At 43.2% G+C, this 21,664-nt stretch overlaps 2 protein-coding genes across 4 annotated transcripts in view; one reads left to right on the top strand and one right to left on the bottom strand.

The window, feature by feature from the left end:
• lrp5 (low density lipoprotein receptor-related protein 5) overlaps nt 1–13,954 on the top strand; it is a 46,148-nt gene extending 32,194 nt beyond the window's left edge. For both annotated transcript variants that reach the window (XM_041071358.2, XM_029154811.3), the window contains 18 exons: nt 1,930–2,146; nt 2,245–2,398; nt 2,652–2,787; nt 3,007–3,251; nt 4,977–5,161; nt 5,720–5,868; nt 5,951–6,128; nt 6,555–6,751; nt 6,850–7,052; nt 7,349–7,539; nt 8,141–8,350; nt 8,426–8,551; nt 8,697–8,933; nt 9,122–9,232; nt 9,746–9,985; nt 10,518–10,660; nt 11,270–11,367; nt 11,542–13,954. In XM_041071358.2, the coding sequence (XP_040927292.1) occupies nt 1,930–2,146; nt 2,245–2,398; nt 2,652–2,787; nt 3,007–3,251; nt 4,977–5,161; nt 5,720–5,868; nt 5,951–6,128; nt 6,555–6,751; nt 6,850–7,052; nt 7,349–7,539; nt 8,141–8,350; nt 8,426–8,551; nt 8,697–8,933; nt 9,122–9,232; nt 9,746–9,985; nt 10,518–10,660; nt 11,270–11,367; nt 11,542–11,851 (3,330 nt within the window). In that variant the 3' untranslated portion in view covers nt 11,852–13,954. The remainder of the gene's footprint in view (nt 1–1,929; nt 2,147–2,244; nt 2,399–2,651; nt 2,788–3,006; nt 3,252–4,976; nt 5,162–5,719; nt 5,869–5,950; nt 6,129–6,554; nt 6,752–6,849; nt 7,053–7,348; nt 7,540–8,140; nt 8,351–8,425; nt 8,552–8,696; nt 8,934–9,121; nt 9,233–9,745; nt 9,986–10,517; nt 10,661–11,269; nt 11,368–11,541) is intronic.
• An 846-nt stretch (nt 13,955–14,800) lies between these two features.
• Nucleotides 14,801–21,664, bottom strand: part of bcar1 (BCAR1 scaffold protein, Cas family member) — a 56,632-nt gene continuing 49,768 nt past the window's right edge. For both annotated transcript variants that reach the window (XM_029154813.2, XM_029154812.3), the window contains exons 3-8: nt 18,560–18,709; nt 18,331–18,426; nt 17,703–18,080; nt 16,710–17,588; nt 16,328–16,417; nt 14,801–16,074 (exon numbers count right to left, since the gene is read on the bottom strand). In XM_029154813.2, the coding sequence (XP_029010646.1) occupies nt 15,535–16,074; nt 16,328–16,417; nt 16,710–17,588; nt 17,703–18,080; nt 18,331–18,426; nt 18,560–18,709 (2,133 nt within the window). In that variant the 3' untranslated portion in view covers nt 14,801–15,534. The remainder of the gene's footprint in view (nt 16,075–16,327; nt 16,418–16,709; nt 17,589–17,702; nt 18,081–18,330; nt 18,427–18,559; nt 18,710–21,664) is intronic.

The following is a 21,664-nucleotide window of genomic DNA, read 5'->3' on the forward strand; positions in this document are numbered from 1 at the left end:
GAAGAATTCCACACTCACAGATCAATATGTACTCTTCGACTTGAACCACTGTCTTTAACCAGAACTGGTAGTCATCTATACTCTGCAGCACCAGGCATAAATTGTCCCAAACAGGGAATGGTTCAATGGGAGCACTGGCGCAAGTAACAGGGGAGAGGCCAAACAGCAGCATTATTGTTCCGTATGTTGCTCAAGAGGACCTCTAACAAATGCATCATGCATGCATACACATTTAAAAGTCAGCAATGCTTAAGGCAAAAATAGTTTGACCCCTGGAACAAAACAGGCAGACTCAACTGCAATGAAGCAAATAATCTGTACTGTCTATAGGAGAAGCCTAAACATCTACTGTACTTCACAAAAAATGTAACCACACATCCTCTGTGATTTTAGTTAGTCTAAAACATTTTTTGTCTTGAAGCTTGTACCTAATTTCTTATCTCCTGAGCTACCTGAAATCATAAAATGTGGTGAAAATGCATTTTTGCAAACCTTTTGTTATTGCATGTCAACTAAGGAATTCACAGTCTTGCGTGTGTGCGTGTGTGCGTGCGTGTGTGCGAACAGAAATGTTAAACAGGAATCATGTGTCCAGCTAGTTTTAGAGAATACTCATTTAAATATCTATTCAGAGAGCGGAATGAGAGGGAAAAATTAACTATTCACTTTGATGGGCCTCTAAAGCAAAGGCAAAGCAAAAACCCGTTTCTGACCCCTTCACAAAAAACCTATTCATTTATCACGATGACACAATTAGACATGGCCATCCCAATGAAAAGATGGTAGGGAGGCTGCGTTTCTCCTCCTTTATGCTCCAGTGCCTGCTTTTTCTCTCTGCTGGCTATTTTGACATGAAAAAACAGACCCGGTGAATGTGTGTTTTTTTACTTGATCTGTTTCATCTTGTGAGTCAGGACATCATATATTTGATGGACATTTAGGAAAGGGAAAAAAACAAATTTTGTTTGGAGAAGTCAGTGTATTACAAGACATCTTCATATACAGAAATGTATTTGACCGCAATAATGTGACATAGCATATCAACATAGCATCAGTTTTTCCTTTTTTTTACTGGTGTTCTGATTAAAATAAGCGGATTTATAAGCGACTCTGCTCAGGGTTATGACAAGCAGTGCTGTCAGTAAGCCACTCTGACTGGCTGCTACTTTTGGCTGTAAAATTACATTTTGACAAATCATAATTTTACATATGTGGCTTATAGCGCTTTTCTTTTATATATTTATAGCTACACACATAAAACATATGAGTCACAACCCCACCTTCTTACAGAATTGTGGGTTCTGTAGTTAGAAAACACACATAAATGACACATCCATAAACACACAGTGCTATTTGTCTTCTACACAAGCAAACACACAGCGTAGACGCCCTGGGAATCCATGAGCTCTGCTGTTCCTATAACATAAACTATTTAAAAACTCTATACACACTGTATAGTCATAATTAAACTGTTTTTGTGTAGCTACATGATCAGTGCTTGGGGTTTTCTGGTAACATTCGTCACTCTTGTATCTGCCCTGTACAAGTAGCAGCAGCTCCCTCTGTTGGGCGCTAGTGCTACTTGCTACAGCTACTGTAATATTTACTATTGTTATAATACATAATGTTATTGCAAATTAAAGATTTTGCTAATTTTTTGCCTATCGAGCTGCTGGTGGCAGAACAAGATCCTTTACCTCTATTATTTTATTTCTTTTTATGCCACTTTTATAGATTCTTTATCCTTAACGTCTGTGCCATGTTTATTGTTGTGTAGAAATGTGTTCGGTTGTGGGCACCCCAGCTGTCAAACCATCACAGGGCCACATATGGAGATAGATAATCCATTCACTCTCACACTCACACTTACAGGTAATTTAAAATCAACAGTCAACCTGATTATCTGTCTCTGGACCTTTTGCTTCTTAGGTTATCAACGTGGATGGCAGTAACAGACAGACTCTGCTGGAGGATAAATTGCCTCATATCTTTGGATTCACTCTGCTGGGTGATTATATCTATTGGACTGACTGGCAGAGACGCAGTATTGAGAGGGTGCACAAAGCAACTGCTGTACGAGAGATCATCATTGATCAGCTGCCAGATTTAATGGGCCTGAAAGCCACTAAAGTCACTGAGACCTACGGTAAGGAGCTTTGACAGCAAACAATTTTAGGCAACGAGTGAGAAAACACGATTAACTTGACCAGAATGTTAATCTTTGACACTTCATGTTGTGTCCAGGTACTAATGGCTGTGCGGGAGATAATGGTGGCTGCAGCCATTTGTGCTTTTGGCAAAAGCAGGCTGTGAGCTGTGCCTGTCCAATGGGGATGGAACTCCTCTCAGACCTACAGACCTGTGTGGTACCTGAGGCCTTTCTTCTCTTTACCAACAGGTAGGTTTACCTTTTGAATTGTCAAACCTGTTGTATTCAACTTAAATCTTTTCAAATAAGTAATATTATATTTAAACCAATTATTTAGGTTGAGTCAGTAATTTGTAAGATCATATAGAATCTATATCAAGTTATATAGAAATGATGTGTCATTTGAAGTGGCAATATGTGTTTATAAAGTTATCATTTGTGACCTACAGTACATTTAATCGAAAAATTAAAGCCGCTGTTATTTGTGCATTTTTGTCATCAGGGACAACATCAGAAGCATCTCTCTGGGCACCAATAGCAACGATGTGGCCATTCCTCTGACCGGAGTCAAAGAGGCGTCTGCGCTTGACTTTGATGTCTCTGAAAGGAGAATCTACTGGACAGATATACAGGCCAAGGTCCAGTGGGCTGTTGAAATGTGCTCAAATTGTAATCTAAATCAAATTGTATGATTGAAATGTATAAATGTGTAAGTGTAATAAGCAGGGTGTGTATATCTCATTCTACTTCTAATATCTGATCTATTTGATTTTTTTGAGGATTGTATACTTTTATAATCAAATTCTAGCAGGGAAGTTGGTTATGACTCTCCTCTCTTTCCTTTGTCTTACTCTCAGACCATCAGTAGAGCGTACATGAATGGTAGCTCTGTAGAGCATGTCATAGAGTTTGGACTGGACTACCCAGAAGGCATGGCAGTTGACTGGATGGGTCGTAATATCTACTGGGCTGATACAGGCACGAACCGCATTGAGGTGGCCCGGCTTGACGGACAGTACCGGCAGGTTATCATCTGCAAGGATTTGGACAACCCACGCTCCCTGGACAACCCGCGATCACTAGCACTGGGCCCAGCCAACGGGTGAGGCAACACCTGATTTGCTACTCTTAGCTAGAGCCTGTTTAGACAGTTTTACCTGCCTTTTCATTATGACATCTGTGGTTGGACATTCATATACTGTTTCTTAGCCATATTCAAGTGTTTTCTGTTGTTGGATTGTCATTTTCTTTTAATGATATGAATTTTCAAACTTAGTTCAATTCAATTGTATTTATGTATAGCGCCAAATCTCAACAAGGTTATCTCAAGGCACTTTACAAGGTAAGGTTTAAGACCTTACACAACTAAACCCAACAGATCCCACATTACAGTTTGAGCCCAGCTGGATGGGGGCGGCCATCTGCCTTGACCGGTTGAGGTGAGGGAATAGACAGGGAGAAAAGCACATCAGCAACAACAGAGCACAGGCAAGATGATTGGACCCGCAGCTGCCCATCACAGACCATAGCTCTGAGTCCGACGATACCTTTAAGACAGAGTGTGGGGGGGAAGCGGGGGATAAGCGCAACTATTGGAGAGAAAGAGACAAGGTTAGTTGGAACAATGATAGGAGGTTATTGGACAGAAGCAATAGAAGGAAACAGAGGATCTCAGTGTATAAATGAAGTTCCATCCATCCATCCATCCATTTTCTGAACCGCTTACTCCCTAGTGCGGGGTCACGGGGTGCTGGAGCCTATCCCAGCTGGCTACGGGCGAGAGGCAGGGTACACCCTGGACAGGTCGCCAGTCCATCGCAGGGCAACACATAGACACACACACACACACACACTCACACCTACGGGCAATTGAGAGAAGCCAATCAACCTAATGCACGTCTTTGGACTGTGGGAGGAAGCCGGAGAACCCGGAGAGAACCCACGCAAACACGGGGAGAACGTGCAAACTCCACACAGAAAGGCCCCAGGGCCGCCCCGGGAATCGAACCCAGAACCTTCTTGCTGTGAGGCGACAGTGCTACCCACCGCACCACCGTGCGGTAATGAAGTTCCCCAGCAGTCTATGTCTATTGCAGCTTAACTAAGAGATGGTTCCTGTGACTAACAATAATTGCCAGTGACCTGAACCATCTCTAACTATAAGCTTTATCAAAAAGGAAGGTTTTAAGCCTAATCTTAATAGTGGACAGTGTGTCAGCTTCTCGAACCTGAACAGGGAGGTGTTCTGCTGGAAGCATAAGAAACTATGAGGTCTTTAAGATAAGGAGCTATATCATTAAGTGCTTAAGTACAATCGCAAAAGAGTTAGAACTACTCTGTGTTTGTGTTTAGGAGTAATTAATAAATGTGAGTTATAAATTGCTGCTACTCCTCCGCCTCGACCTGTACTTCTAGGAACTTGATAGTTGATGTGACTAATTGGAGTGGACTTATTTTGTTGTGTGTTGTTTGCATGAACAATATCAGCCGGCTGCCATCTCTTAACCTTAAGAGATGGATTTGTTTAATAAAACCCAAATTACATGTCTTCCTGCAGCCAAACTGCCCTGAGATAGACTCACCTGCTTTTTTGTCACTCTGCAAATGCCGTGTGTCACCCACTCAATAACGGTTTCATAATGTCATGGCCTGTTCACTTGTGTGGTTGAATCACATTCACTTAAATTTAACTATTAAACTTCATCTTGTCAACTCTAGATGATTTAGTTGATCTAGTTACGAATTTACCAATACTGTATCAGGAAAAATAACGATCTGTGGAACCAGTGTAGGAATTACTATTTGAAATTATGCCTTGTCCCTACAGCTACATGTACTGGACGGAGTGGGGTGGTCGACCTCGTATAGCCAGAGCCTACATGGACGGAAGCACCATTACCACCCTGGTGGATAAAGTGGGACGGGCCAATGGACTGACCATTGACTACGTAGACAATCGACTCTACTGGACTGACCTGGACACTTGCATGATCGAAAGCACCAACATGCAAGGTCAGACACCACAGATAACTTAACACCCATAATACAGCTCTGCTAGACAGAAACAAAGGTAGATTTATGAAGTTACAGGTCTTAATCAGCTGTCACTGATTTGATTGATTCACTCAGAAGTCTATATTGCTTACCAAATACACACCATGTTGTTTAGAGGACTCAATTTACTTTTGTCATAGGAAATCAGTTGTGTACCTAGTTGTGTGTTAATCCTTTGCTCTGCTTGAGCAATTCTCCTGAATTCTCGGTCAGCTTTACCAGAACCATCTCCATGGGGTTCAGATCTGGTGACTGGAAAGGAATATTTCTAAAATATAATTAGTTCATTTGGCCTAATTGAAAACACTGGAGATGTAGGTTCAACGTGAATTTAGCCAGTATCAGTTACAGTGTACACTCAAGTCTACAAAATCTGTCTTTGGTTCCAAAGTTGTAAATCTGCTCTGCGCTACATGTGTGGCATCTACCATCGTCACTGTTAGTTATTTTGAGCCAACAGATACCACTGTAGTTAACATAAACCAAGCAGTAACACTGACGCCTCATCTTCTGCAGGCCTTCAGCGGGAGATCATTGTAGATGACCTCCCTCACCCCTTTGGTCTGACCCAGTATCAGGATTTTATCTACTGGACAGATTTTAACCTGCGGAGCATTGAACGGGCAGACAAGCGCAGTGGACTCAACCGTACAATGGTGTTGCAGGTATGGAACCTGTTTCATTTTACGCTTTAACTAATGATTTTAAAAAATGTTATTGTGTTGCTGATACCTTTTTTATGCTCAGGGCCAGCTGGAGCTGATGCTGGACATCCTGGTGTTCCACTCATCCCGTCAGGATGGTACCAATGAGTGTTCCCTTAACAACGGCCACTGTGCTCACCTGTGCCTGGCCACACCGGCTGGTGCCCGATGCCGCTGTGCTTCACACTACACCTTAAATGCCGATGGACGGAATTGTAGCTGTAAGTATACAGCTGCCAAGATTCAGCATGATCAATAATTAGAATCCTGTTGCTGGTGAGGAAATCAAACGTGTTTCACTGTGCTTATGTTTTTTCACTTTATACTCCCACAGCATTTTAAGCCACAGCTCTGTACTTCTCCCATAGATAAATTTAAACATATCATATTTATATACTTGCTTGATTTATTTATTCCATTCTTTTGATGTATCAATAGAGTTGCATCAGTGGACAGTCAATAAATTTAAGATTGAAGTTACACTCAACAAGGTCAAAGGCTTAATGGAATCATCTTGAGTTATGCTAACCCCCTACAGTATCTATACCTATACCACTTGAACCTTAACATAAGGTTTAGCTGTTACGACATATCACTGAGTCTGAAATACTTACACTATAGAATTTAACATATTTCCCTGATTTTAGCTCCCTCTAGGTTCCTGCTCTTCAGTCAGAAGACCAGCATCAGCAGGATGGTTCTAGGGGAGCAGAGTCCTGACATCATCCTGCCCATCCATGTCCTTAGGAATGTCCGGGCCGTTAACTTTGACCCGCTGGACCGGCTGGTCTACTGGCTGGATGGACGACAGAACATACGCAGGGCCAGAGATGATGGTGCCATGGTACAGTACAGCTCGTAATCACTAACAATAAGATAAATAGCTCAACAAAAACAGCTTCATAAAAGGGAAGTTGTTGACTTTGCTGTGTTTGCCTCCAGTCCATGATAGTAAGCAGCAATGTTCAGCCAGTGGACAACCAACTTCATGACCTGAGCCTCGACCCCTATAGCCGCCACATTTACTGGACCTGTGAGACAACCAACACCATCAATGTGCAGAGGATGGATGGAAACACTGTAGGGGTGGTCCTAAAGGATGACACTGACAAGCCCAGAGCCATCGTTGTAAATGCTGAAAAAGGGTGAGCTCATGACTGTAGGAGATGCTCTGTTGTAACTGTTACCCTACATTTCCATCCATTTAACGATCTGTATTCAGTTGACTGGATTAGAAGAGCTATTAGGCTGTGTATGCAAGACTTTTAGTTAGTTAGTTTAGTATATTGCATTGCAATGCATTTTACATTTTAATTGAAATTTGTTTTCAGTTTTAGCCTCTTTCTTAATGTGCTACACCCATATGCTAAAGCACAGATCTGTTTGTCCCGTCACACAGTTTTACCTACTGTATATCTAAGCCCAGTGAATATGTCTGCAGGTACATGTACTTCACCACCTTGCAGGAGCGCTCAGCTAAGATTGAAGGAGCCAGTCTGGATGGGACAGAGAGAGAGTCTCTCTTCACCACTGGTCTGATCAGACCAGTAGCGTTGACACTGGACAATAAACTAGGAAAATTGTTCTGGGTCGACGCTGACCTCAAACGCATTGAGAGTAGTGATCTGACAGGTGAGTTACTTTAAACAGAAATGTTTATACCACATGACAAAACTGAAATCCTCAGATATGCACAATTAGTAGTTAATGTGAGGGGAATTTAAAATATTGAAATGGTTAAACAAATGGTTTAAATGACTGGTGTCCTTGTAGCTAAATGACTAGAGCACATGCTGTGAAAGTGTACCGTCTGACGGTGGTAGCCTTCTCTCAGTCTTCCTCTATTTCCTGTTTGAAAATTGTTAAAAACTGAAAAGTCCGGTTTCAATGGAAAAAAATAGGCCAACAAGAAACAAACAATAAGAGTTAACTATGTCTTCCCTAATAACCGGTGTATTTATGTGTGGGTGTGTGTGACTGTACCTGTGGGAGATGAATGCTCTTTTGACTTTCAGACTGGACGAGGTCTTCAAAGACAGATTATTATGATTGGAATCATGAAGGATATTTATATTTGTTTAATAGTGTCACTGGAAATGTGATCAAAAGCAAACATTTATTAAAACTAGCCCACACATTTGCCATCATTGCTCTGAACTGAGACCACATTGCTGTATTTCTTCATGTCTTTGTGGTTAATAAATATTGTTATAACAACATGCCCACCTTCCAGGAGCCAATCGCATTGTTCTCCAGGATTCCAACATTCTCCAGCCGATGGGGCTGACAGTCCTTGGGGATCATTTGTACTGGATCGACAGACAGCAACAGATGATAGAGCGAGTGGATAAACTAAGTGGTGATGGACGCACGCGCATACAGGGACGCATATCTTATCTGACCTCCATCTATGCCGTGGAGGAGATGGATCCACAGGAGTTTGGTATGGCACGCTAGTTTCCAAATCCTGGGGATATATTTGCAGCAGGATTTATGGTATCTTCTCTCTCCTCTCCAGCATCTCACCCGTGTTCCCGAGACAATGGGGGCTGTTCTCACATCTGTATTGCTAAGGGTGATGGGACACCACGTTGTTCTTGCCCAATGCACCTGGTGTTACTGCAGGACTTGCTGCACTGTGGAGGTAAACAACAAAGGACTAAGGTGTGGTCAGACCAAAGTTAGATTCTATTAATTTCTATGCTAAATAAAGTGAGATGCATTGGCTTCCATCTGCACTCAGTGAATGTGAACTTATAGGACTTCCTCTTCCTTCCTCTCTCTGTCAGAGCCTCCCACCTGCTCCACAGAGCAGTTTACCTGCTCCACGGGCGAGATTGACTGCATCCCTATGGCCTGGCACTGTGACGGCTTTGCTGAATGCGACGATGGTAGCGACGAGGAGAACTGCCCCATTTGCTCAACCATCCAGTTCCAGTGTCACAAAGGAGGCTGCATTGATGCTCAAAGGCGCTGCGATGGTGAACCTGATTGTCCTGATAAATCTGATGAGCAAAACTGTGAAAGTAAGTTCACACTGGAGCTCATTAGCTCAGTTATTGCTACCTATAATGAACATAAAAACAGTGTACAGGTGAACAGCAACCAGCGAAAAGGTGTCTCTTTCGGTTGTCTTGTTATTTGGTGGTGTGTAACACCTTGCCAAGGATTAAATCCATGTTCATGTTGTTCTTCTCTGTTTCCTGTTCTCCAGCCATCTGCACTCCTAATCAGTTTCGCTGTGGTGACAACCAGTGTATCACTAAGAAACAACAGTGTGACAATTACTCCGACTGTCCTGATGGATCTGACGAGCTTGCTTGTGGTAAACTAAATATACATTTTAGCTTCTATTATTTGATTATTATTAATTATTTAGTTAGTTAACAACCTTAGTCATATAGTGTATTATTTGCGCAGAACAGAACGATTAAGAACTGTTCAGGTGTATTGTAAGTAGGGTGTTGCGTACTCCTAATGATCAGACAGGTAGAAAAGACAGAACAGAAAATTATACAATAACAAGCACAGAGCAAAGTTTACGCATACCAACACGTCCATCTAGCTTTGGCCAACCTCTGTTCACCACATCACAGCACTGTTGACAGTAAACCTGTGTAAGTCCTGGCTACATGAAGTGTACTTGTTATTGTTTTTGGTGAGTACATGTTTAGACAGAGCAGAAACTCATCTACTTTGTCGCTCAGCTTGAAACGTTACACATTCTGGGAACCAGTTTCTAATATAGCTGACCTTTTATCTAACAATGACTTGTTCCGTTAACTGTGAGCAGTGCATTTTCAAATAAATGTATCTTTTTCATTTGCTCAATTTTTAGAGTTCATGTCTCCACCCTCTAGTGGCATCCCCAATACTGGGCCTAACACCATTGGCCCAGTCATTGCCATCATCCTGCTCATCTTCGTGATCGGAGGAGCTTACTTTGTCTGCCAGCGTGTAGTGTGCCGACGATACAAAGGCCCCACTGGGACATTCCCTCATGAGTACATCAGCGGTACGCCCCATGTACCTCTCAACTTCATCGCCCCTAGCGGCTCCCAGCATGGAACCTTTCAAGGTCAGCAGAAAACAGTCCAGAGAGACATTGCACCAGAGACGGGTTAAAAGGCAGAAGCAACTTGAGGACCGCGGGCTCTTTGCATCACACCTTCGTGGTGTGTGCACTGATCTCCAAGCTGGTTTTTGGTTTGTTGATGTGCACGATCAACATCCATGCTTTTGATTTCCCCATAATTTTTATTTTCCTTTATTTTTATAATTAATAACACAAAACAACTCTCTCATCTGGCTCTTTATGGGAAATTTCCAGTTTTCCAGAGTTTTACTTCTCTACTTTTAAGCTTCTCTAAGTTTTTCTTTACTATACTGTGCTGGATAATGATCTGAACCAAGAGTAGCTCAGAAGTAGGTCCTTCAAAATAAAAGCTTGTTTGTTAAAAGGGTAAGCCTAAGTATATGTACATGTAATCAGTAATATGCTGTTCTATTTTAGATTTATCTTTAAAGTGTTGTACAATTCTAGACATGAATTTATGCTGAAATAATGTTAATAATGTAAGTTATTGATAAACTGTTGATGTTATGATCAGGTATTTCCTGTGGGAAGTCCATGATGAGTTCAGTCAGCCTGATGGGCAGCAGCAGCAGCGGAGCTCCCCTCTATGACAGGAACCACGTGACAGGAGCCTCATCCAGTAGCTCCTCATCTATGAAGGGAGCCTTTTACCCTCAGGTAAAAGCACACACAGACTATAAACGCCAGAGCGAAACCTACTGGCTGCACATGCCAGGGATGCTACCAAAGCCTTTACTAACAAATTTACTAGGCCTTCTCACTCAGAGCCTAAGACAGACAGATCAAACCTGTACCTAATCATAAATTTGATTTTAAACAAGACAAAATAAACAACAATGGTGAACACAAAATGAAAATAAACTGAAAATAACCGCTAGGAGGCCTGAAGTTCAGAACATAAATGTAGAACTAAAAAAAACTACTAACCAGGGAAGAATACCACAAAATAAAAGTCACACACACACACAAGACACAATGAACAAAACACTACAAGAAAACACAAACCTTGGACCACAACAGACAGCGCATGGGGTAAAGTGGATAACAAAAAAACAAAGTGGTGTGTGGGAGAAGTGCTTAAAAAAGTGGCTATGGAACTGGTGTATGTAATGAGCCTGATTGCAGGAACACAACAGAACTGGAAGTGACACAGCACAAACACCAGACACAACAGAGACAACAGCACCTCCAATGGCCGCAGGGCTGGATTGTCACACACACTTCTCTTGTTAAACCATCATCACTAATTTGGTATTTGCTTTGTAGATGTTGAACCCTCCTCCATCCCCGGCTACAGATCGCTCTCTCTACAACACAGAGATCTTCTGCTCCTCCAACAGTCCATCCACCACCAGATCATACAGGTGCAGCACACCTTCACATTCTTAGGTTGATTCTTTTATCTCGTCTTGTGTCAATGTATTAACCTCTTACTCCATCTGAGGACTTGCAAACAACTTTTCAGTAATGTTTGCATAAAGTCCCTAAATAATTCAATAACGAATGAATATTGATGACGTCTGTCTCCTGCTCATCAGGCCCTACCACCCAGTCCGCGGTGCTGCTCCACCTACCACACCCTGCAGTACTGACATCTGTGACAGTGACTACACACCACACCATCCACCGGCTGGTCTGACATCAGCGGGCCGTTGGAAGACCTGCCACGGCAAACACAACAAATACTATATAGACCTTAACTCAGACTCTGACCCCTACCCTCCACCCCCAACTCCCAGGTCCCAGTACCTTTCAGCTGAGGAGAGCTGCCCCCCATCCCCTTCCACTGAACGCTCCTACTTCCACCTGTGTCCCCCTCCTCCATCTCCCTGCACCGACTCCTCATGACCCTCCCTTTAAGGAAGGAAAGGACAGCAGAACTGTCTTCATTAGTCCACGTTACCGTGAGAAGAACTCAAACGCTAAATTCCAACTCTGCTTCACACCAGCTGGTTAGGCTCTAGTGCCTTGCTCAAGGTTCCTGTGATTCCAGTCATTCTCAGAGTGGCCTCATAAAGTAGAATGAGTGAACACATACACTCATTCCATTGTATTTTAAATTGTAATTACGTTGCTGCCAGTCAGTGGGTGGACTCTAATGATTGAGTAACTGAAGCCTCGTCAGCAACACCCCAATTTCAAACCATTTGTCTCCTCCTTTCTTGCAGGATCTTTGTCTTTCTAGCAGAGTAGCAACAGGACATGTTATATGATATATTATAATAATATTAACAAAACTAAGTCAAAGAAGAATTATTTTACGCCGGCTCAACCACAGGACACAATGGGTGGATGGACAGATGGGTGATTTAACAATTAAAGAAATTTAAGACAGATGACCGAATGAATGTGCAGAAAAATGAATGAATGAATGAATGATCTGTTGAATGGAATAGGGCCTTTTTTCCAACTTGTCTGTTCTTTGCATTCAATTCTGGAATTCCTAGGAGTTAAACATGGGACTGGAGTTGAGTTGAGACCAGTTGAGGCAATGTGACACCTCCATAACAAACAAATATCGAATGTAAATCTAGTGTATATATTTGTAATAATGGCAATGAGAGAGCTCAGACAAATTATTGCTTTTCATTACAAATCTGAACTTCTTCCCTCAGTTTTTTTACACTTTTATTGTCCCATTTTATCGAAAGGATGTTTGCTGCTATTGTGTACATAACTTGTCAGGTTATAAGTTAATCAGAGGCCAAAATGGTCACTTTCATACTGACAGTAGATTATGAAGCTCTTTTACAGGTAATAACAACAAATGTTTGTGTAGTGACTGTCATTCTTATTCTCTTTGTGTCTACAACATTGTGTTGTGTATGTTTTTCTTGGTCATTGTGTTAATTTTCAAGGATGATTTGAATGAACTGAGAGTAAAGCTGCTTTAGTTGTTTTGCAGCTACAGAACCCATTTAGACATTCAAATGTACACGTTTAATAATTTCTACCCGGTCTGCAACTCTTTTTGCAAAGATGTCAGATGAAAAATCTAAAGTCTTCTGGTTGGCTGATCATGGAAACCAGGAGAAGGACGAAGAAGCTTTTGCAGAATATCTCGTATCTCCAGAGGAAAGGAGACTTTGTTTTAACTTCTTCTCTCAGAGAATGCAAAGCAGCACAGATGCCACCCAAGACACGGACTAGGACCACAGTCATTTCCCAGTATTATAAACAAAATCTCCATCTTTGTCCTGCCCACTCCTGTGCTTTAAGACTATGAAAATATGACAGTTGTCCTCTCTGTTTAGGCTTTGGCATTATGATGATGTACTGAACATATAACCTATAGGGGACATCAAAGTGTAGTAATGCAGTGTGTATTCCTGCTTGTTTTGGTGGAGGTCTGTATTGTCCAGGTCTACACTTTGGAGGCCTACCTTGCATGTATCTTGTACCAACTGCTTTGTGGGGACAAACTGAATTATCCTGGTCAAAACAGCACTTAAGACGTATTTTGAACACGTCTCTAGCAAGAAAAGCTGAAAGACAGTTTACAAAACAAGAAGAGACACATTTAATGTTGTTTTGTAACAGCCATATTTTGTAGCGCTATGTTGTTAAAGACGATGCATCAAGCCTCCCTTTATCTGATCCTGTTAGTATCTTTGCATTGCTCCAAGCAGTGAACAAGAACGTAGCTAAGAATAAATGAGTGTGGCTTCCAATTCATTAAGTTCTGACCATCGTGCTGAGTCAGAGAACAGCGATTTTCCTGACAGAAACCTGTACCAGCACTTTGGGAACCTTCAGTATAACGATACTGATGAAATGAGTCTTGATACTGTGGTGTCAGACGGTGAAACGATGATGTCTCTGTCTATAAGGGTAGCAGGCCACTCAGACCACTGTGTCCTCAACACTTTGTACAAATGCAGTGTCTCATTTACACTTTGGACATTTTTATATCAAAATAATTTTATATAATAAAGGTTCTATTTTAAGAAATGGGTCTTTATAAATGTGTAAGCAGTGCTAAAAAAAGGTAGATTTTACCATCCAACCACCTCATGCTTCCATTTCATTCCATTGGCTGTTCCTGAAGGACTAAATATGTGGGGCCGTTATTCATTTACCCTTTAGATCTGTAAACAGCTACCAAACATGACGTCAGCACACGTTTATTGCCATTTTAGTTTTACCTTTTATTCTTCGCACTGCGTGTAACAACCCAGAACAAGTCATTCATAAAAATTAGGACCTTCCTCTCTTGGACAATGGAGGATTTCATCAACAAGGGGAAGTGAGCCACCTGCTCAATGCAGTGCGGCAGAAAGATGACTTACTTTGCAGAGGCTAAATCAAGCTGTAACCTATTTGTTTGTGAGCATGTGTCATAGTGGACTATGTTATAAAGTAACACATGCACCTAACCAACATTGCTGACATTGGTCACATATTATCTTTTAATGAGAAAAAGTCAAGGGACATTCAAAGCACAGCTGGACTGACCAGCTGACCAGTTACCATAGTAACCCTGCGACCAGCACTGTGCATGTACTTCCACCACCTCTGGGTGGTCACAGTTGGTGGAGACCAACAGAGTTAAGGGCTGTGAACCTTGACTACTATGTGGTAAACACAAAACCAAACTGCCTTTGTTGTGTAGATAAAAAAAACAACACTTTGTGCAGTTTATCTAGTCGGCACAGCTCCATCAACCTATCTATGTTCTGGGTTTAGTGACATCAGATGCCAAAATGATCTGGATCACGTGTTATATCTCATGCTGTCTCGTTCTGTGTATTCCAAAAGCAAATTGGTTCATTGACTGTTAGAAATGTCTCACCAAAGCATCAGACAAGAGAAGACTAGATTTAATTTCATTTGGTGTCTGTAACATTTTACAGATCGTTTTCCAAACACATGCCTTATACAAAAAACCTATAGATATTTTTCATCCAAAAGAAACGATGACACAGAGATCATATGTAAGAACGACTGAATCGATATGGGGCTACAGTTGGTGACACAGAGGCAACATGGCGATGTACAGTATAAAGCTGTAAGATAAGGTTCAGGTGTGTGCACCAGTGTGGTTTTGGGAGAGGGTGTGGTATGAAGGAAAGCAGAGACATACTACAACATACAGCCATACATATCATCTGTAATTTACATGTCCAGAGCAAAAATGACACAAGGCTCGAGAGTCATAATTATACAGTAGCATTATGATTGATATGGTCTACAAACTATAGAAAAACAAAAATGCCATATATATATATATATATATATGTGTGTGTGTGTGTGTGTGTGTGTGTGTGTGTGTGTGTGTATGGGTGCGTGTGTGGTAAAAGATTGTTAGTGATTTTTCATTATGATTTTCTGACTAAATATGTAACTTAAATATTTACAATGATTATTTTACAACTATTGGCCCAGCCCACTGATTCCTTTTAGTTCGAGTCAAGAATGAAGCACATGAGAGGGAAGGTTGAGAGGCAGTGGAGGATGGATGTGAGGTCAGACAAGGTCCCAGACCCCCAGGATCCAAGACCACATGTGTTTCCTTGCACTCTGTATCGCCACTACATGACCAGCAGCTGTCCCAGCACCATCTTGAACTGCTGTGTGCACCCTGCCAGCTCCTTCACCCGCTCAGTCATCTCCCTGGCTGCCCCAGGGGACGGATACTGGAGAGCTGCTGTTTTCGTGCTTATAACAATGTCTTTGAGTTTTTCACAAAGGGTGTTGCTGCCCTGGGCCACGCGCGTCCTCACTTCAGGAGATTTGGCCTGGCGCGACAACGTGTCCCCAATAAACACCAACTTGTGCGCGCTGAGGATGACGAACTTGCTGTGCGCCACGAAGATCTTGGGCGGTTGGTTGGAGTTGACCGAAGTAAAAAAAGCATCGATAGCGTTGGTTACTGTGGTGACATTCTGCTCACACTGCTCCTGGTAAAAAAGGAGGAGCTGCCTGTCGCCATGGCACAGTTTGGAGGGTCCACCGGAACCGTTGTGCGACAGCTGTTTGGCCAATGGGTGGTGTGGGGATGGGGACCAGCCCGTCATGTCATTGTTAATGGGCTGGCTCACTTCCTGCTCCAGCCGCTCAAACTGCTTGATCTAGAAAGAAGGAAACAGTTCATGATCATTGGGTTTCAGAGCATCTCAGCTGAACTGGAACCTTTTGATGTTTCTATCCTCGAGCATTTTATATATTGAACAATACTGTAATTTAAAAAAATCAAAATTCCAAAAATTAGCTTGAGGATTTTTTTATGTGAGTAATTCATTTAATAATAGATAATGACATGGTTATCATTGCTTTAGATACACTGATGACCTACTTAGTCCCCCCCCCCCCACACACACACACCTGTTGCTGTTCCAGTTGCTCCTTGTTGTGTCGGGTGATGTTGCCTTTTTCTAACAGCTGTCTTTGGTTCTTCTCAAACTCCTCCTTCCCCTTAAGGGTGAGCACATTGACAAAGATGCGTTAAATTGCATGTTTAAAACACAAGTGCAGTGAATGGCCTCAGTGAATTACAATATATTTCAAGTGTTTTTGTGTTCTTTTCATGTTGTTCCCTGAGCCATCTAATAGTTTGCTGACTCGACAGTTGTCACTGACACTGGCACGTAAGTCAAAAACAGTCATTATTAAAGTCCAGCAGGACCTGGCACCTGACCAAAAAAAATGTAGGTGGAGCAGCAGAATCTAAAACTATCTCCAAAAAATTCTTTATCATTGTGTGTACCTGTAGATGCACATAATCGTAGTCCTCCATCCAGCCTTCCTCTGTGGCCTCATAGGGCCTGTCCACTCCCTCCTCTTCCTCTGCAGCTGTAAACTTCGGTGGGGAGGGAAGGGGACGCGACTGGATGCTCACCTTCTCCCCTCCCTGATAAGTCCCGCTTCCTGATCCCGTCACCTGTCCGCTGATCTCCCCTGGCAACGGAGGAAGTGGCAGCTGCTGCTGCCGGTTGGTCCGTTTGAAGAGGAGTGAGGCGTTACCATGGAGAAAGGACGCCAGCTGCTTAGCATCGTCTGGGATACCACGGGCTGTCATAATCAGTCGATCCAAGTCGTCCCCCCCGGCCAGCGGAGCTGCGAGCGCAGCATGTGACCAGGAAATGGTGTCTAAGCTTTGACTGTGTCGAATCAGACTCTGAAAGACCTCCTCCATTTTCCCCACCTGACGGCCCAGCTTGGTGTGCAGAGTGCGGTCTGTTGCCTGAGCAGCGTTGGCCACAGCGCCACGGGCGAATTCTAAGAGATCACGGACAGTGGTGCGCACGCGGTCAGCCGCCTGATGAATGGCAGGCAGGTTCCCCTCTAAGTGAGCAGGACTTCTCCAGTTACCAGTGATGTAGGACATCATGAGAGAAACGCTGGACTCGACCGCCTGCTGGAGGCGAGACAGACGCTCCATTGCCTGCTCCAGGTCCAGAAGGAGGGGTTTGCCTGAAGTGGAGCCTGGATTTGGAAGCGTGGAGGACGAAGAGGAGTCACGGACAGGAACCATGTCTAAGGATGAAGCAGAGTGGTTGCTCCGTGTGCTTCCTGTGCTCGAGGCAGACAGACGCTTGAAGGACATGCTGAGTTCCTCGTTGGTGGACTGGGCATCACGCACCACCTGAAAAACACATCACCACTGGCTATTTACCCAGAAAAGATGAGAAGATGATGATGAAAAGATGAAAAGATGTTTGTCATCAACATCTATGTGACTGCCCTGTATGTGTCCTACCTGTGGGGGGACATCGTATACATTGTGGTCTCCACTTTCTCCTCCTCTGTCCTCTCGCTCCCGGGGGAAGTCGTATATGTCTTGAGCTGGGTGACCCCCACGCCGCAGGCTGGCAGGGATGTCATATATGTCCTGAGGGGCCTGGATGGCGCCGCCCCTGTCGGCATGATAATGCTTGTCAGTCAGGATCGGGGGCGGGACGTCGTACACGTCCTCTGGAATGGGCAGCTCGTCGTCCGAAACGTTGTTGTTGTGCTGAAACTGGGGAGAAACTTTTGGCTTGATTTTGACAAAGTGTGGTGGTACGTCATAAGTCTCCTCTCTGACGGGATGAGCATCAGGGACGTCTTTACTAACAGATGGAGGGAAGTCATATATCTAGAGAGAGAGAGAGGAGAGAGTGGTTTTCACTTATTGTAACAAGAACCACTATAACTTAAAGCTTTAACCAATAGAGATAAGAAAAACCTTATAGTCCCACAGCGGGGAAATTACTTACATTATTGTTAGTGTAAAGAATACTCAGACTTTTTAATCATAAGCAGATACATAATGTACATAATGTAAATGAAATACAAATCAACTCATTCATCTCTGTTAATATTCAGTCCAATTCAACTCCAATTACCGTCTGCTGCATGTTCTTGTCTGTGGCTGCTGGCGTGTTATATAGCTCCTGGCCACTAGAGGGCCCCTTCACCACCATCGGTGGAGTGTCATACACCTAAACATAGATCAACAGGAAGGAAGGTTAAAAAGATGATGGCACACACGCACGCACGCACACACACACACACACACACACACACACACACACACACACACACACACACACACACACACACACACACACACACCTGAGTGCTGTACTGCTGGCGGGTGGGGGGCACATCATATATGTCTTGTTGAGTGGACGGCTGATGTCTGGGTGGGACATCATACTCATCTTGGTCTGACTTCACAGGGTCGTACACGTAGATCTGTCCAACCCGAGTCGGGACAACAACCTGGACATAATGACAGAGTCAGGACAGGAACGTCACAAACGTCAGCCTTGAGGCAGAATAATAGTAACAGTCGTGTGTATGTTGTCTGACATGTCTATGCCAACAAGATTCTTAGCTTTTGTGTGAACATTTATTGGCTAAATGAACTGAGGCTAAAGCTTGTTCAGCCTCATTCAAAGTCTGCTGGTTCTGTGGTAGTCGTCGTGGGAACAGCGCTGCCCTATTGTGTCGTGATTTGTCTGTTTAAACTTTGCAGAGTCAACTAGCCAGCCTGGAAACGCTGTGTCATAGAGCCACAGGGAGACATTCTTATCACATTTCAGAATCAGGCAAAATACTGATTTCTCGCAAATAGGTGTCAATGACATCAGACTGATATGCAATATTAATTCTAAGACATAAGATCTAAGATCATTGTCTCTGTTCACTCTAAACTACTGTTAGTCCACTGAGCAACACCCACCTTCCCTCGCTGTCACACACACACACACACACACACACACACACACACACACACACACACACACACACACACACACACACACACACACACACACACACACACACACACACACTTCAAGGGGACTTGGGGACAAAGTGAGGACATTTTGGTCGGTCCTCACTTCTTCGAACGCCTGTTTGAGGGTTGAGATGTGCTTTTAGGGCTGAGGTTAGAGTTGAGTTTTGGTTCAGATTAGAGCAAGGGTTAGACATCTGCCTTTAGTTGTGATTTTTAGGGTTAAGGTAAGGGGCTAGGGAAGTGTTTCCTAGTGCCACTGCACCTTAATCTCCTCAACATCAAACACCTCAACCGTGATATGTGAGTGAACAGTAGGCGCATAGTGACGTCATGTGTGACAGAGCTTTATGTTTACAGTGCAGTTATCATGGTAAAAGAAACCATGCTGTTATCACACATCTCACATGTTCCTTTTTAGTGCAGGACTGACATAGTGGGACAGTCACAGAGTTGTCCTTAACCAGCTCATGGTTTCTCATCACCCCACTGTCACTAGACAAGTCAGTTCTCGGTTTAAGCACATTCCTCTCATCGTCAGCAATTAATAACATTGTCCTCGTTTTGCAGTCTCTGAGACCAGAACATCTCCAGTACTCAGCTTTGATAACTCTGTAAGTCTGTCATGAAACCTACTTTTTAAACCTAAGTGTGACAGGAAGCCACGCAGACAGACTCAGCACAGTTGGGCGACTCCGGGACTCAAACCCAACTTCAGGCTTTTTGCTAAGTATAACCATGTGTGTCGAAACTAAAAAGATTAGAAAAGTGCTTAGCAGTTCTGAGGCACCACTGAGCACCCACATTCATGGGGAGCACTGATCGCACCGTTTTCCAACTATTCCAGTGAACTGGCTGCAAAATATCTTGAACTGCCTTCACTCCTATTCTCTGACAAGGTTTAATACACAGAGAAGCTCTGCTCACACTCATGTGACGTGAGCTGTGTACGCTCAGACTCACTGACCTACTGTAGCCAGAGTAACTACCGTATTTTTCGCCATATAAGACGCACCCAATTTTAAAGGAGGAAAATCTAGAAAAAAAAGATTCTGAACCAAATACTGTAGTAAAATATTTTATATCAACTGTATAAAAGTTAACAGCAGTTTAAGAACAATTGTATGCCAAACATGTAACATGAACAGTCAGTAAAGTCAGTAAACAGTGAAAGTAACAAAAATAAGGCTGTAATGTTTTTATTCGAACCCCAATAATTCCTCTTCTTCGCTGCTATCAGAAACGAGGAAGGACAGATCCACTGGTTCCACCGCCCCCACATTAGCAAGAATAGTGAGTAACACGGCATCCCGCTCCTCAGCTGCTGCTGACGATGGTACGATCGACGAGCAGAGGGCGTGATGACATCAGCGCGCACCGCCGGGTGTACTAAGATGGCCGACGGCTCCGGAGCTAGACCGAAGCCGCGGCCTTTCCTATGGCGGTGACCGCGCTCCGCTCCGCGGATCTCTGCATTCGCCGTATAAGACGCACCAACTTTTCCCCTTCAGTTTTGGGGAAAAAAAAGTGCGTCTTATACGGCGAAAAATACGGTAAGTGGCCTTGATCAGCTTTGTGGTTTCCTTTATGAAACACCCACATAAAAGCTCAAGTTGGGCCTTCCACTACAACCAGGGCCCGATCCTTGCTCTAGAAGAACAACTAAACATCCTCTCTACTGGTAATAAATACAGCACTTTCACAAACAAAGGCTAAAATTACCACTGCAGCCACATAAGACAAGACCTTCTGTACATGCAGTTGCAGCACAGAACACAGAGCTGAAAAACAATCCTTTACAGCACAGATGGGAAGTTGTAAAGGAAAACTGGGTAAAAATAGAGAGGCGTAATTAAAGTAAACGGCTGGTGGTTTGCCTGAACCCATGGCCGCAGAGACCCTGAGCTATACCCGCCTCTCATGCTGCTGCCAGCTTCATTTCTATTAAGCAAACAGATCCAGGTCTCACACAGCTGGACCAGCAGGACCACAACCATTAAAGCAGTTCAGGAGACAATTGAGTCACTTTCACCATGTATGTAGGAACATTACTGAAAGAAGACTGAATGTTGGGTAACCAAGTCTACTAAAACAGAATGAAGCTGACATCTGGGAAGGGTTGATGGGAGATTTCTCAGTGACACTGAGACATTTATGATTACAACGTGAGCCTGAAATCACACTGAACATTAGTCTCAGAAGTGATGTGATGCCCAGCTCATGCAAATTTGACGTTGTGCATTTACTGAACCAGAAAACGTGAAAGACAAAAAAGGCAAAGACTGAGAAAGATGAGTCCACTGAAACTAATTAAACACCAGGGGCCTCATGTACGAAGGATACTTCCGCACAGTGTAAGCACAAATCTACGCATAAGGTCAGATGTATCAAAAACTATGTAAAGTAGAAATGTGCGCAGATCTATAGTAGCTAACTGG

This window comes from Betta splendens, chromosome 6 (genome assembly GCF_900634795.4).
Source record: "Betta splendens chromosome 6, fBetSpl5.4, whole genome shotgun sequence".
NCBI classification, from domain to species: Eukaryota; Metazoa; Chordata; class Actinopteri; order Anabantiformes; family Osphronemidae; genus Betta; species Betta splendens.